Raw genomic sequence first — 15,773 nt, forward strand, 5'->3', positions numbered from 1 at the left:
ACTGCCGAAATTGCCGTCACATCCAGAGTTCTCTGAATGGTGTCAACGCCCCTTTCAACAAGAGAGTAGGGCACATAATCTGTGCAGATGACCGGCCTCTGAATCGCCCTATCACAACTCTATAAGCGCTCCCATCCCACGGGTTTACATCTTAAAACATTCCTTTTTGCTCCGCCAGGTGACAACCTTCCGATTTTTGCGGGCTTCTTTGTATGCATGCTATTTTCGCATCTGATGATTATACCTACCGCCCACTATGCCGTTCTTCTGGCTTGATGGTAGGCTGATTAAAGGCAGTTCACTATTTCGCCAGTAGTTGGATCTTCTCTTGGGAAATGTACATTTTCTTTGTGGGGCCGCCAGCCTTAGTAGGTTGGTCCAATCACACTTCCATGAAAGTCTCCTCAACCAGTGCTTTTATAGACCAGCCTGATGTCCTTCTCGACTTTGAGAATGTAATTTTTCTACCATGCAGCTGTCTCCTTAGTTCGAAAATAATTGTCTGGTGATCGCTGCTCGTATAGTTCTCGCTAACGTGTCAGAATATGTTAGATATTGCCTTCTGTTTGTAGTTAAGTCTAAAATTGATAGACCAGTAGCTTACTCCAAACTACAATTTTATTTTATTATGTATATATATTTCGGGAGCAACTTACTCCCTTCATCCATACAAAGCTGTGTACTGATGAAAGGAGTAAGTTGCTCCCGAAATATATATACATAATAAAATAAAATTGTAGTTTGGAGTAAGCTACTGGTCTATCAATTTCAGTGTCAGAATATGCAACGCGCCAATGCAAGGATAACAAACATCAGGTCTACGATTGAAGCAGGTCCTTCTTTCCGAAAAATACTTACATTACCTTCGTTGGCCAGAACTATATGCAACTATATCCAAAGCTGCCCTCTGCTTCCCCATTTGAGGGCCCACGCATTAAAATCATCGGCAACCACCGACTTCGTCCCCTTGCATTGTAAACAAGGTTGTCCAACATGTCTTCAAACTCACAAAATGTTAGACTGGATGGGACGTAGCACTTATTTTTGCCGCCACACGGCCACTGGCCGACTGACTCATGGTGCATTGTATAGCTTGGCGACCGTAAGCCCATACCGCCACAGGGCCACTGGCCGACTGACTCGTGGTGCATTGTATAGCTTGGCGACCGTAAGCCTATACTGCCACTCCCCCTGTCGAGCCTATGACCTATACACCACCGTCCCGATTTCTGTAGGGTTCACTTATGCCGGCAATTTCTATATAAGATGATGCAATATTTGAGGTTTATTTGAATCAACCTCATTTCTTCATTGCACTGAACGTTTTCGTAAATTCCGGATGTTTACCATTTCCGGCAACTTGCCGGTTATCCCGTCCTTCAGTTGAGGTCCCTATTGCACTCCTTGGCAGTTGGCAGTATGACCTATCTCCTTTCAATTTTTGCGTCGGTCGAATCAATCAATGCTGCTGGTGTGTACCTTCGTGTCCAAACATGAAGTACTTCAAGCTCCTCTTTTGTTCGTCTGTCTGTCTTTCGCGCCCACTTTCTCAAAAGCGGTTACTCGTATTGATACGAAATTCGATAGAAAGTTGAGAACCGTGAATGCCTTCGCATGCAGGGAATAATATTGTTATATGTTGAGTTTATATGCAAAACGGGGTGCAACATTTTTTTTACCGAATATAGTCATGTGGGATATCAAATAAAAGGTGTGAATTAGCGCTTTCCAATGTCAATACCAACGTCTTGACATTAGTTTTGAGGGAGAAAGTGCGGGGGCTGCAAAATGGTAATTTCTTTCACAGATCCGTTCTCATAAACTACCCAATCAAAAAATCTGGAAAAAATGATGAAGCATGTGGTATCTAGGCCTTAGAATACCCTCCATGTCGATAATATATTACTATATTTATTATTACTAACTTTTTCAGAATTTGACTAGAAAACCCCCTTAAAAATTAAAAGAGAAGTCCATGGGCCATAAAGTTGCTTTCCATTTAGTCCGGTCCGACATCAAGTGACTTAGAAATCCTCAGGGGTCTGCCTCGTCTTCTTTTTCTACCATAGATATTGCCCTTATAGACTTTCCGGGTGGGATCAACCTCATCCATACGGATTAAGTGACCCGCCCACCGTAACCTATTGAGCCGGATTTTATCCACAACCGGACGGCCATGGACGGTCGCTCATAGATTTCGTCATTGTGTAGGCTACGGAATCGTCCATTCTCATGTAGGGGGCCAAAAATTCTTCGTAGAATTCTTCTCTCGAACGCGGCCAAGAGTTCGCAATTTTTCTTGCTGAGAACCCAAGTTTCCGAGGAATACATGAGGACTGGCAAGATCATAGTCTTGTACAGTAAGAGCTTTGACCCTATGGTGAGAAGTTTCGAACGGAACAGTCTTTGTAAGCTGAAATAGGCTCTGTTGGCTGACAACAACCGTGCACGGATTTCATCACCATAGCTGTTATCAGTTGTGATTTTCGACTCTAGATAGGAGAAATTATCAACGGTCTCAAAGTCGTATTCTCCTATCCTTATTCTTCCTGTTTGACCAGTGCGGTTTGATGTTGTTGGTTGATTCGTCTTCGGTGCTGACGTTGCCACCATATATTTTGTCTTGCCTTCATTGATGTCCAGCCCAAGATCTCGCGCCGCCTGCTCGATCTGGATGAAGGCAGTTTGTACGTCTCGGGTGGTTCTTCCCATGATGTCGATATCGTCAGCATAGGCCAGTAGTTGGGTGGACTTGAAGATGATCGTACATCTTGTATTTACCTCAGCATCACGGATCACTTTCTCGAGGGCCAGATTAAAGAGGACACATGATAGGGCATCCCCTTGTCGTAGACCGTTGTTGATGTCGAATCGCACATTGGTCAGGGTCAGCCTAGTCAGTCTTATTAATTTCGTGGGGATACCGAAGTCGATGAACAGATGGTGCAACTGTTGTCCATATTCCAACAGTTGCTGATCTGATCTGATCTGTTGTTGATCTGCCTGGATTGAAGCCTCTTTGATATGGGCCAATGATGTTCTGGGCGCATGGGGCTATCCGACCTAGCAAGATAGCGGAGAATATCTTATAGATGGTACTCAGCAACGTGATACCTCTATAATTGGTGCACTGTGTGATATCTCCCTTTTTATGTATGAGACAGATAATGCCTCTTTGCCAGTCGTCAGGCATTGATTCGCTGTCCCATACCTTGAGCACAAGTTGATGAACCACTTGGTGTAACTGGTCGCCTTCATATTTAACCAATTCGGTTGTAATTCTATCGGCTCCTGGCGACTTATGATTTTTTAGCCGATGAATTGCACGGACTGTTTCTCCTAAACTTGGTGGTGGTAGTACCTGTCCGTCGTCTTCAGTTGGCGGGCCCTCCAACTCGTCGATGTTCTGGTTGTTCACTAGCTCATCAAAATACTCAACCTATCGCTCCAATATGCCCATTCTGTCGGAAATCAGATTTCCCTCTTTGTCTCGGCAGGATGAGCATCGAGGTGTATAAGGCTTCATCCTGTTGACTTATTAGTAAAACTTCCGCGCCTGGTGCGGTTGCTCCCTGTACTTTTCTAGTTCACAGACTTGTTGGTTCTCCCAGGTTTCCTTTTTCCGTCTGTGAAGTCGCTTCTCCGTCTCTGCGCTTGCCCGCGTTCCTTGAGAATGCAACATTACTCGGTATGCGGCACTCTTCCGTTCCGTTGCTAGCTTACATTCATCGTCAAACCAGCCGTTCCGACTCCTTTTCCGGCTGGGGCCAAGTATGTTTGTGGTCGTATTTATAATAACGTTCTTCAGGTGATTGTGAAGATCATTTGTTGATGCTTCTTCTCCAGGTCCTCTGTTGACTACAGTTATTGCGGCATCCATTTCCCTCTTATAGGTGTCGCGGAAGGCTGTGTTGTTGATGGCTTCAGTGTTCACTCTCACCTGATTGTCAGAGGGGATTCTAGGTGGTATTGTTATTCGAGCTTGGACCACCATGCCAACGAGATAGTGATCCGAGTCTATATTGGCCCCCCTATTTGTTCTGACATTCATCAAGGCTGAGAGATGGCGGCGTTCGATCAACACGTGGTCAATTCGGTTGAAAGTGGTCCCGTCTGAAGAGGCCCATGTATGTTTGTGGACCGCTTTCCGCGCAAACCAGGTACTTCCAAAAACCATTTCGTGTGACCCTGCTAATTGAATAATCCGCAGTCCGTTATCATTTGTATTTTTGTGTAAGCTATGGGAGCCAACGTATCGCCTGAATACGGGCTCTGTCCCTACTTGGCTGGTAAAATCCCAAAGCATGATTTTAATATCATATCTGGGGCAGGCTTCGAGGGTTCGTTCTACTGCCTCGTAGAAGGTATCCTTCTCCGACTCTGCAGTCTCCTCTGTAGGGGCGTGAACGTTTATGAGGCTTATATTTCTAAACTTGCCTCGCAAGCGCAGAGTGCATAGTCGTTCGCTTATTTTTTCAAAGCCGATAACAGCAGGTTTCATTTTTTGGCTGACTAAGAAACCTACTCCGAGCACATGGTTTACTGGATAACCGATATAATATATGGTGTAGCGGCTGTTCTTCAGGAAACAGGTCCCTGTCCATCGCATCTCTTGTAACGCTGTTATATCAGCCCTATATTGGGACAGGGTATCGGCTAGCTGCTCACCAGCTTTATCTCTGTATAGGGAGCGCACGTTCCATGAGAAAAAGCGCAAATCGTTAATCCGTTGTCGTTGCCGGGTTCGTCGTTGTAAAGTCCATCCTGTCCGAGGCTCCTTTCGTGGCTCCGTAACATCGGTTTTCCGTGTAGGGTTGTCAGCCCTACTCAAGTAGGGTAGTAGAGCTGTTGGTGTTGGTTCAGCAGGGATTTCCCATTTTTTATGCTCCATCGTGAGTACCAATCCACGTTTCGCCCTGGGACCTATACTACCCTTTGACCACCTCCTCAATGCCTAAACAAAAAAACAACCCTTAACTTTGTTATATGATAGAATCATCAAGTTTCGCTAACATAGGCGTAGTATATAGCATAACACTGTCAACTTTGACACCTGACACAAGACCTTTCATACCTGAAGGTTCCGGTTTCCGACTTGTTGGTAATTATCTAGATGGTCTTCCTCCTTTTGTTTGTCCACACACCGGCGAGCAATAAAGTATCACTTGATTGCATTATTGTCGGAAGCATTTTTAGTCTTCCCCTTTCATTCATTATTCTCTTCCTGTTTGGAAAACGTTAGGCTTGTTTTTAACCATTTAAAAAAATCCCAAAATTGTTGAAATTCTCCGAAATGGATCCAACTCTCGCTCCTCAAATGCCTCCTAGCACCAGCTCCACTCAGGTGCATCTGTCACCCAGAGTTCTGCCGTTGGCAGATCCTTCTCCACCGTTGATCTAGGGATGCGTTTAATGGGAAATCTGGTTGCCTTTCAAGGGACGTCCGTTTATTTTATCTGTTTGTTAAAAGTTAATTTAAGGAAGGCTCCCCATAGATACAAAGAGGCTAGACAAATATAACCGGGTGAGACATCAAATAAAAGGTTTAGTTCTAAATTGGCTTATAATGGAAAATAGCTAAACAGGGGGATTAAAAAGTGCAAGTTTCCTAGCCTAGCCGAAATACTTGAAAATAAAATTATAATGTCTCTGCGGTATGGCACCTAAGCCTCAAAATACTCCCACTACGAATTATGCTCGAATAATACACATTGCAAAAGCTCAATAGTGACAATTTTGCAAAACCAGATCCACTTCTCTAACGTTTCGCCTAAATATATTTGCGTGTAAGGACACCAATCAACCATAAACAGAAACTTTTACTTGTTTCCCCGCTTACTACCCGCAATACCTGAGCTAAGCTGGAGCGTTTTCACACGACATTATCTCCCCATGTCCTGTGAAGCATAAAAATACATTCCGACAAGCAAAACTTTATTGAAGTCAATCGTCGTTGTCGTCTACTATGCTTATCCTAGCTCTCCATTTTCTCGAAAGTGTTTTTGCAGAAAACATGCATGGAGTGTACTCGTAATTCCGATAGAACGCAATTAATCCAAAACACTCTAATCTGTAGGAATCGATTATTTCTTTCCGACCTGGGTCAATCCGTTAGCAGCTTGTTTTCAGCTTTTTTATAGGAGCACGTTCACCTGATACTCACCTGGACTCGTGTTAATTTAAATTTTCTTTTCGTTTTTCATGCTGATCGCTGTGTCGCAATCAACAAACGCAGGTTGACCATCAAGGCTGGATGTCCAATGAATCTGGAAGACTTCCCGATGGATATTCAACGTTGTCCTTTGAAGTTTGGATCATGTAAGTTTATATCAGATATATGTGTATGCATAGAAGTGAGTCTGAAAACCAATAGATAAGAATTTATTGCCAATAATTCTTTTCTTTTTGCTGAGCAAGCAAGCATATATATATGTAGTCTGTGAACTAGAAAAGTACAGGGAGCAACCGCACCAGGCGCGGAAGTTTTACCAACAAGTCAGCAGGATGAAGCCTTATACACCTCGATGCTCATCCTGCCGAGACAAACAGGGAAATCTGATTTCCGACAGAATGGGCATATTAGAGCGGTGGGTTGAGTACTTTAATGAGCTACTGAACAACCAGAACATCGGCGAGTTGGAGGTCCCGCCAACTGAAGACGACGGACAAATACTGCCACCACCAAGTTTAGGAGAAACAGTCCGTGCAATTCATCGGCTTAAATATCATAAGTCGCCAGGAGCCGATGGAATTGCAGCCGAATTGGTTAAATATGGAGGCGACCAGTTAGACCAAGTGGTTCATCAACTTGTGCTCAAGGTATGGGAGAACGAGTCAATGCCTGGCGATTGGCAATGAGACATTATCTGTCCAATACATAAAAAGGGAGATATCACACAGTGCAGCAATTATAGAGGTATCACGTTGCTGAGCACCATCTATAAGATATTCTCCGCTATCTTGCTAGACCGGATAGCCCCATACGCCCAGAACATCATTGCCCATACCAAAGAGGCTTCACTCCAGGCAAATCAGCAACAGATCAGATTTTCTCTCTGCGGGAAGCGATGGAAAACTGTTGAAATATGGACAACAGTTGCAACATCTGTACATCAACTTTAAAGCCGTCTATTGTAGCATAACCGGGGAAAAACTGTACACTGTACAACTGAATTCGATATCCCAACGAAATTGATAAGACTGACTAGGCTGACCCTGATCAGTGTGCGAGGCCAGATAAAAGCAGCAGGATCACTCTCAAGACCATTCGACATCAACAACGGTCTACGACAAGGGGATGCCCTATCATGTGTCCTCTTTAACCTGGCCCTCGAGAAAGCGATCCGTGATGCCGAGGTAAATGCAAGAGGTACGATCATCTTCAAGTCCACCCAACTACTGGCCTATGCTGACGATATCGACATCATGGGAAGAACCACCCGAGACGTACAAACTGCCTTCATCCAGATCGAGCAGGCGGATATTGGCGCGAGATCTTGGGCTGCACATCAATGAAGGCATATGGTGGTAACGTCAACACCGAAGACGAATCAACCAACAACATCAAACCGCACTGGTCAAACAGGAAGAATAAGGATAGAAGAATACAACTTTGAGACCGTTGAAAATTTCTCCTATCTAGGATCGAAAATCACAACCGATAACAGCTGTAATGATGAAATCCGCGCACGGTTGTTGGCAGCCAACAGAGCCTACTTCAGCTTACAAAGACTGTCCCGCTCGAAACGTCTCACCATAGGGTCAAAACTCTTACTGTACAAGACAATGATCTTGCCAGTCCTCATGTATTCCTCGGAAACTTGGGTTCTTAGCAAGAAAAATTGCGAACTCTTGGCCGCGTTCGAGAGAAGAATGCTCCGTAGAAGTTTTGGCCCCTACATGAGGATGGACGATTCCGTAGCCTACACAATGACAAAATCTATGAGAGATACCATGACCGTCCGGTTGTGGATAAAATCCGGCTCAATAGGTTACGGTGCGCGGTCACTTAATCCGTATGGATGAAGATGATCCCACCCGGAAAGTCTATAAGGGCATGGTAGAAAAAGAAGACGAGGCAGACGCCTAAGATGGAGCGATGGCGTAGGTCAGGATGCCAGACAGCTTTTAGGGATATCGAATTGGTGGACCTCGGCGCGAAACCGGGATGTCTGGAGTTCCTTATTAAGGCAGGCCTAGACCGGATACTGGCTGTTGCACCGTTGATGATGATGAAGCATATATAAAACTCTCAGGATCGGAATTACTCTGGTCGAAGTAAAATATCACTGACTAGAAAGTTTAAAGAACTTTGGTTGCAATTCTTGAACTCGAGCCCTTTCATTGACTTGAAAATGCTCCAAAAACATTCAGAGCTTCGCCAGTTTCCTTGATAGGGAAAATATCGAATTATATTCGAGACATCTGAAATCAAATTGGATACCTGTCCGAAATATTAGTGGGGTAAGTGCATATTGTGCAGGAACTAAAGGAACAAAATGATGTCCTATATTATATCCACCCCAAACTATGTTTCACGGTCAGATTGTTTGTTTTACCCACTTGGAGAATTATTTTAGTAAACGTAAAAGATGTATAGGAGCGAAACCCCGTGGATTCAAGAAGCCTCAGCTACCTTGGCAGCCCTCCTGTCCATCTCCCCCTTTTTCTCCTCCTCTCCTATGCATCTCCCTCTTTCTTAAGAATGCCTCGAGTGTAACGTGCCACTCACTCAGCTCCACGTGTCCTCGCTCTGCAGCATGGCCTCAATAATGGTGTCCGGGGACACAAGACCCTTCTATAATCCACCCTTCCTGGCGCTCCCACCTTCTACCGAAAAAAAAACGTATGGCAGGCATCATACACCACATCCTTGCAACAAATGCGCAATTTGCCGATTGCGTGCAGGTAAGATTTACGCCTTTTCTGGGGTATATTAGCCTACGCTCGGCAGCATGGAGAGCGATCAGAATAACTCTCCCTATCACCAATACAGCTGGCTTCGAGACGGTACAAAAGGCGGACAAAACTCGCAGTAGCGCTCGTTTTAGTACTTGCGCTAGGTGCTTACGGCACATTTCCTTACTAAGGAAGTGAGCCAATACTTCAGAATCGTAAAGGAGGACGAACTGAACCGCACTCATCAGTAAGCAACGCCTGCTGAATAAGGGACCTCCGACATTGGACATCACCCAAAAGATCACAAACATTCTAGCCGCAGCTTTGTCTGCGGTGCTGGTCAGTAAAACAACTTCGGATTTCTCCAGCGCTAGGGAGAATCCGTGGTTAGCCATAAATCTGTTTACTCGCCGCATCACCATTCGCAGTGTGTGCTAAGCTTACTCAACCATGTGTGCCGACCACATGCGATTCCAAAGGTCAGGATTAAGGATAGATCCCTGAGCCGGCCCCAATGGCACCTTCATTCGGCGCTGTCCAGGTCACGTGGAGCAGAGCACGGTTCTTGAAATAGTCCTTTAATATCCGCAATAGATAACGTAAGCATCGAGGATTACGAGGAGGACGACTGGCCGACAGTGGCGACTATGTGCCTCAGCCAACTTTATCGCGTGGACCACCTCCTCAATGGCATCAATTGTGGATCGCCAAGCTCCACATATAGTGTTGGTAAGTAGTCTCCCGCAGCACGAACTGCGTCAATCAGTCGTGGCTTGATGAACTTCTCAAGCAGCTTCCCCGCTGTGTCCAACATACTGCATTTCGCTTGTATTTACACACAAGTTTCAGCACTTCACAAAAAGTATTATCCGGTCCTGCTGATTTTTTGTCCTTCATGGACAGGACCACCTTCTCCAGTTCCTTTGCCGTAAAAAGTCAGCATTCCTCAGTACTCACTCCTTGATCGACAGCGCCAGTTCGGATGGGTCAGACGGGAAAAATTACCTGCACGATTTCTTCCATCTTCGCTGCTTCCGTAGAACATGATAGCCGATAGGCACCGAGAGTTTTAGTAACCAGCTCTCTATTTGCGTCGTTTATTAGGTCCTGTCAGCGGCTCATTGATTTCGGGACGGAGTTCCTTTTCTGCAGATCTAAACGTTATCTCGTCTTAGGCTCTTGCGAGCTGAGTAATCCTAAAGTCTGAGGCAGCTCCTTGGTAGGTTTGCAATTTCAGCCGTCCACCCGCGCACGGGTAATTTCCTACGAAGCAATTTCCTTTTGGGAGCCGATGCATTACAAGCTACAGTAATAAGGCTCATTGTTAAATGAATTTTCAATTCAGTTGAGCTTTTTCTATCTGCGGTTGTACCTTGTCGCTGATTTACCCCTCTTGAGAGCTTCAACAAATTTTGCAAAGTCGATTTCCCCGTTTTTTCCGGTAGATATTTGCTAGACGTCAAAACATTTGGAAGAACCGTTTGTCGCTTCGAAGGAAATGTACTGATGATCACTGACCGAGAAATCTTCCAGTACCTTCCATTGTTGGAAGACTGGCGCTAAGGACTCCGTGGCAAAAATTACGTCAACGATAATGTCCTCGCAACCAAGGCGTCGAAATGCCAGAGTGTTGCCGGTAATTAAGACAATAAGTCCTGTCCTGGCGGTCATCTCCAAAATCTATGTACCCCAAGAATCTTCTTGAGGCATAACCCATTCGAAGACTCTGGCCCTAAAATTTCCTCCGACTACAATTCTCCCTTCCGTGTTTCTAATCTCGTCCTCCAAGGCGAAAAGCCTATTCCAAAAAGCTTGCATTAGGCGGGTTCGCCACATTTGCAACACAAAATGCTTCTGTCCTGCCCCTTACAAGCCCCTACTATATATGTCCGTATGCCCAGCACTTAAAACAGTGGGTTGGAACTGCCCTTCTTATCCTGCTAACCCATCCGGTCTTCATTAGCAAGTTGGCCTGCTGTCTTCTCAGGGACGGTGCCAATTTTTGTCCTCTGGAGTTGGCAGACGTAACTCCCACCTTAAGGTTACTCACATCTGGGTAATCCCTTTTTATCACCTCCTCCACCTCTTGTGTATTAGTAAGACAATCCAGATTCCTTATTTCAAGGGTTCACATGGATTCTAGGCTTGAAACCACTGCTTTCATGCTTAGAATGCTTCAGACTGTTTCGTACAACGAACTCTTCTTCTCGGCCTACGACCCAAACTCGACGAGAATATCGCCTTAAATGATCCCCGTGATTGTCTATGCGAGCAGGGAGGTCACGCGTGGGTTGGCACAAATCCTTATGGAAGTTTGCGTTCAGAGCCGGGATCAGATGCTAGTCATTAATTTCAACTGAGCCTACACTGCCAACTTAATGTGTCATTGTTTTGAACGTACTTGCTGCCCTGCCAAGGTTATTATCGGGGCGGAGGCAGCTATAACATTAACCTGAAAGCCGTTTCCACGAGATGTCACCCTCGCGTACTAAGGTAACCGAATGTCACCGCTGTCAGCTCATGTGCAACTAATTTCGAATCATTTGCCACCACCACCATCCTTGGCTACCAACTGGGAAGTGTGAGTCGACTTGGTCCCAAAATAACGAGATCGTTGTCATACAGCAACTTTGCTCTGTCTGTCCAAACCCGTTTGGTCTCCTTGTTGCAGTTTAGCAACCGAACTACAGTTGTCGGTATTTAAGTAGGCCTTTGGAAATTTTCAGATTGTCAATAAATTTAAGAACATCAAATTGAGACCAAGGGACCTCTTGGTCTGGATATACAAGGCTTTTTTACCCCACGAAAGAAACGATATGAATAATTTGGATGATGTTCCTCCTATTTAAATGTACGAGGAGCCCCTTGATTCAAAACTGTGCCCCTCGCAACAGTCAGTCCTGGGGTCTAAGGTGAGTACCTATCATTTATACTTAATCCCACGGTCTTCTTAAGACACGGATTGATTTTGTGACCGCAATCAGAGCCCCACCGAAGCAAGCTACGACGGTAGCAGTCTATACCAAATGCATGGCTCAGCATTCATACTGGTGGATGCAAGATCTACCTAAATCTCTACCGAACTAAGGAGTACGACACCCGTGTTGAAACGCAACACCACGCTGAGGCCCGAAGGTCTCTGTTCGCTTGAACGCAACCATAACCCCTATGAAACCCCTACTAGGGAGCCAACCGTAAATAGCCGAGCTGTACGCACATACAACAGGAATTCTCCTGAAGTATGTGAGTCCGGGGGCGATCCCGGTTCCCATGGTACCAGTATAATCCTGGTAAGGTTTCGTGACCAATTGTCACTTCAGATGAGTCGTCCCCGTGCAGAGTCGGGTCTGATCGCCCTGATTAGGCCTTTGGAACATTCACCTACTGCATCACGGCCGGCAAGCCAATGGGATACAGCGTCTTCCGGTGCCACCACTATGAAGGTTCTCCTCGGCCACTTGGTTTTGGTTTGGCCGACAGGTTTGCCGCCCCTCCTCCTCACCGCTACCTCACCGGATTTGGCAGACAGACAGACAAACCGGCAGTAAGAGGTTAGTGGAAACTTCAAAATTTAAAATACCTTTTTCGCACTGCACGCACTGCTTTGGCATATAAAAGAAGGAGAAAATCCTAGGAGATTAGTCTAAAACCGCTGGATTTTTCTTTGAAGTAGACGTGCTAGGACTTAGAGAAAGGCGTTCTTTCCATAATCGTTCTCAAATGGATGTCCAGGATGCCAGGATGAGGTGACGCTGAGTCCTTCGCGGACTCATGGCCACGCCTGCCCGCTTTCGGCATGAAAACTGCACTCCAAGAGTGTGGTGCATGCCCCAAAGAGATATTGCTTCGATAAATCTAGACAAGCGGCACAACCCTTCCCCCGTCCCGGAGGATTATATGCGGAGAAGCTGTTTATAGTCCAGTAGATCTTATCCTCGGTAATTACCAATTTGATAGCCTCGCCCGGCTGGGGTGGCTGCAAACTGCAAATTTGCGCACCGGAGAGTTTATTCTTGATAACTTGACCAAATTTCCTCCAGTCGATCCTCCTGGGGTCTCTGAAAGGTTTGGAGACTTGTGGAGCGTGAGCTAAACAGAAAAATGTCCAACTGTGATCTGGGAAAGACCTCTGGTCGATTAGTAGCTTGGCTTTCTTTGTTGCGAAGGTGAACGTCAACTGTTGCAGTTCTTCTAGCGAAACTGATAGGTCGTGAACCATGTAAGCCGCGGCAAAATACACGTTCTCCGCTCCCGCAAGTTCCAGTTTTGCCACGACTATGTCGTTGGAAGTCAAGTCCGGACACGAAAAGGCGTGCAGATTCTTCATGACAAGGAAACATGCTTTAGGTCGGTCCAGATTAATGTCTCTTGTGTTGGGGAAAAAATTATAATATTTGTTTTGAAGCTGCAGATTTATCTGCACTACCCTCAGCATAATCTTGTTGTGTAGGGGGTTCGCCAGTCTCCGACTGACCATTGATGTTCATCTCCTCCAACAGCTCGTTGGCGGCATCCAGGTCGTCGATGACCACCCAATCATCCATGAGAATCCTTGGGTTTTGAAAGCACAGGGATTGGACGATTGAACGCATCTTCGGCAACCAGATGCTTTCGACCAGTCTCCTGGGGATCTCATTGTATGGAATGACTTCCAGCTTTACGCCCTCCCAGGCATCGCTGATCTTAGCAGTGCGTTGCTAAAAAGTATGTGGAAAATTGGTCCTCACATGCTATAACGTGGAACGTACGGACCACCAGGGAGAAATTGAAGCACGGGACGAATCCCCGCTGTTCGCCTTGGCCTCATAGGAGATGTTCAATGACTATCTCCGATAACGTAACGTCAACACTAGTCTACACTTCTGGCGCTAGTCCATAGTCGAGCTTCACTTTCTGCTGGTTTCACAAGCATTTATTGTTACATTCTTCGATTAACGCCTGGTATTATTTAAGGAGGACCTCCGACATCTACTATGGCTGGTACCGACTGTACTGCTCTCGGCGGGTACTGTCTCCTGGGTAGATGCAAGCAGTTAGTCCTCCGATCACCGCCTAGCATCACCACCTCTTCTTCTATCGTCCTGTTAGCACCTTTTCCAATATAGGGAGGGCAATCCCCTGTTGCTAATCTGGCTCTGCCCCTAACATATGGCCAACAGGCAAGCAGATCCCAGTCAGTTGGATGAGCCATCTGGAGACGATCTCCAGCGGTCAGCGGGAGAAATCGTGTAAAGACTTACCGAATTATGCAACATTAACCTGAAGAATAATCAGACCAAGCCGCCAAGCAGGGAATACTTTGAGAGAATTTTCGACCCTCAACTTACAGGACAATCACTACCTCAGCGAGGCATCAATTTCTCGACTTAATAATAAATACTGTAGTCTGAATGAGATACACTCTTCCCCCTTCCTCCTTCAAATGGACCAATCAACGATGGAATTGAGAAAGAGAAATGGTATCACATCTAATCTACAAATCATTGTAATGACTCCAATCATTTTCCTACCATAATCTTTGCTTTGTAGTCTTCTACTGCACTTAACACCTTTTACGCAGTTCCTTTCAGGCTTAGCATTCATTTGCTTCCATCGTTCCCAAAACAAATCGTGTATCCTCAGTGCAACATCATGACTGGCATACCGTCCTTCTCAACTTTCTTCCTCATCATCCAATTTACTCACTAAATTCCTCAATCGAAATCTCATCCAATAGTACTTCCAGGCATAAACTGCAAAAGTGGTACCTCAATCCCCACGAGGACTTCTTTTACACAAAGGTGTGAAAATAATCGAAACCTCTTCGGAACAAGATGATAATTGCTGTATGCATCCCCATTAGTAGCGTAGAAGCTTCTTCCACTTGGTTGAATGGCTTACATGCTGTCCTCCACCACTCCACTCTTTCTACTTTCAGTTGGCTACACTACAAACGATGTAATCTACCGATGGAACAAGAATCGCCAGGCAGTAGCCATTGCGGATGATATGAAATTATCTCAATTCGATTTAGTCGATTGTCCTGCTGGAAACTCAACGGATACTGTATTGAAAACTCCTTCAATACAGATGGGAAATCAAACGCCAAGTCATACTCCGTGTAAGTACAATAGCGAGTTAATTAAAGTTCATGTAGATGTTCACAAGTGTGAAAAGGACTCAACTAGCATTTTATGTTCCTTCGAGATTTGATCCATTTTCACTCAGCAATTATGTGTTTGTCTGATACAAAATTATATACTTTCTTCCTTTCCACAGCTCAGTATTCAATGCTGATGGTCGACTTCCATCTCCAACGTCACATGGGCAACTTCCTCATCCAAGTCTACGGTCCATGCTGTCTCCTAGTCGTCCTATCATGGGTGTCCTTCTGGCTTAACCGGGAAGCAACGGCCGATCGCGTGTCTCTTGGGATAACGACTGTTTTAACTATGACCTTCTTAGGACTTGAAGCCCGCACAGACCTGCCAAAGGTCCCATACCCAACGGCACTAGACTTCTTCGTGTTTCTATCGTTTGCCTTCATATTTGCGACTATTATCCAATTCGCCATTGTCCACTATTTCACCAAGTATGGATCGGGGGAATGCTATTTTATAGTAGACGATTTTGGGTCAGGCTCGGAAAGTGAAGAAGATGACACCACGTTAGGCATGCTCGGACAACTGCCCTCTGAACTGGATGATAGTACAGAAACTAGCTTCTTTGAAGTTATACCACTAGCGGCATGTTCAGTGCCAATAACGCCTCTTAAGGACCAAAAGAAATCAAGTTGGCCTATATGGAAGTGCTTCAAAAGGAAGAAAACAACGTGCCAAAGCATAAACTCGGAGACTTCGGAAGCAAGTAAGTTCTGGCTTGACCCTTATTATTGC

At 45.4% G+C, this 15,773-nt stretch overlaps 1 protein-coding gene across 5 annotated transcripts in view; it reads left to right on the plus strand.

Annotated features, from left to right (window-relative positions):
* The window catches only part of LOC119650085 (gamma-aminobutyric acid receptor alpha-like), a 56,376-nt gene that overhangs the window by 40,199 nt on the left and 404 nt on the right, over positions 1 to 15,773 (plus strand). For all 5 annotated transcript variants that reach the window (XM_038052592.1, XM_038052589.1, XM_038052594.1 and 2 more), the window contains 3 exons: positions 6,236 to 6,318; positions 14,816 to 14,998; positions 15,157 to 15,744. In XM_038052592.1, the coding sequence (XP_037908520.1) occupies positions 6,236 to 6,318; positions 14,816 to 14,998; positions 15,157 to 15,744 (854 nt within the window). The remainder of the gene's footprint in view (positions 1 to 6,235; positions 6,319 to 14,815; positions 14,999 to 15,156; positions 15,745 to 15,773) is intronic.

The sequence above is a fragment of the Hermetia illucens genome, chromosome 2 (genome assembly GCF_905115235.1).
Source record: "Hermetia illucens chromosome 2, iHerIll2.2.curated.20191125, whole genome shotgun sequence".
NCBI classification, from domain to species: domain Eukaryota; kingdom Metazoa; phylum Arthropoda; class Insecta; order Diptera; family Stratiomyidae; genus Hermetia; species Hermetia illucens.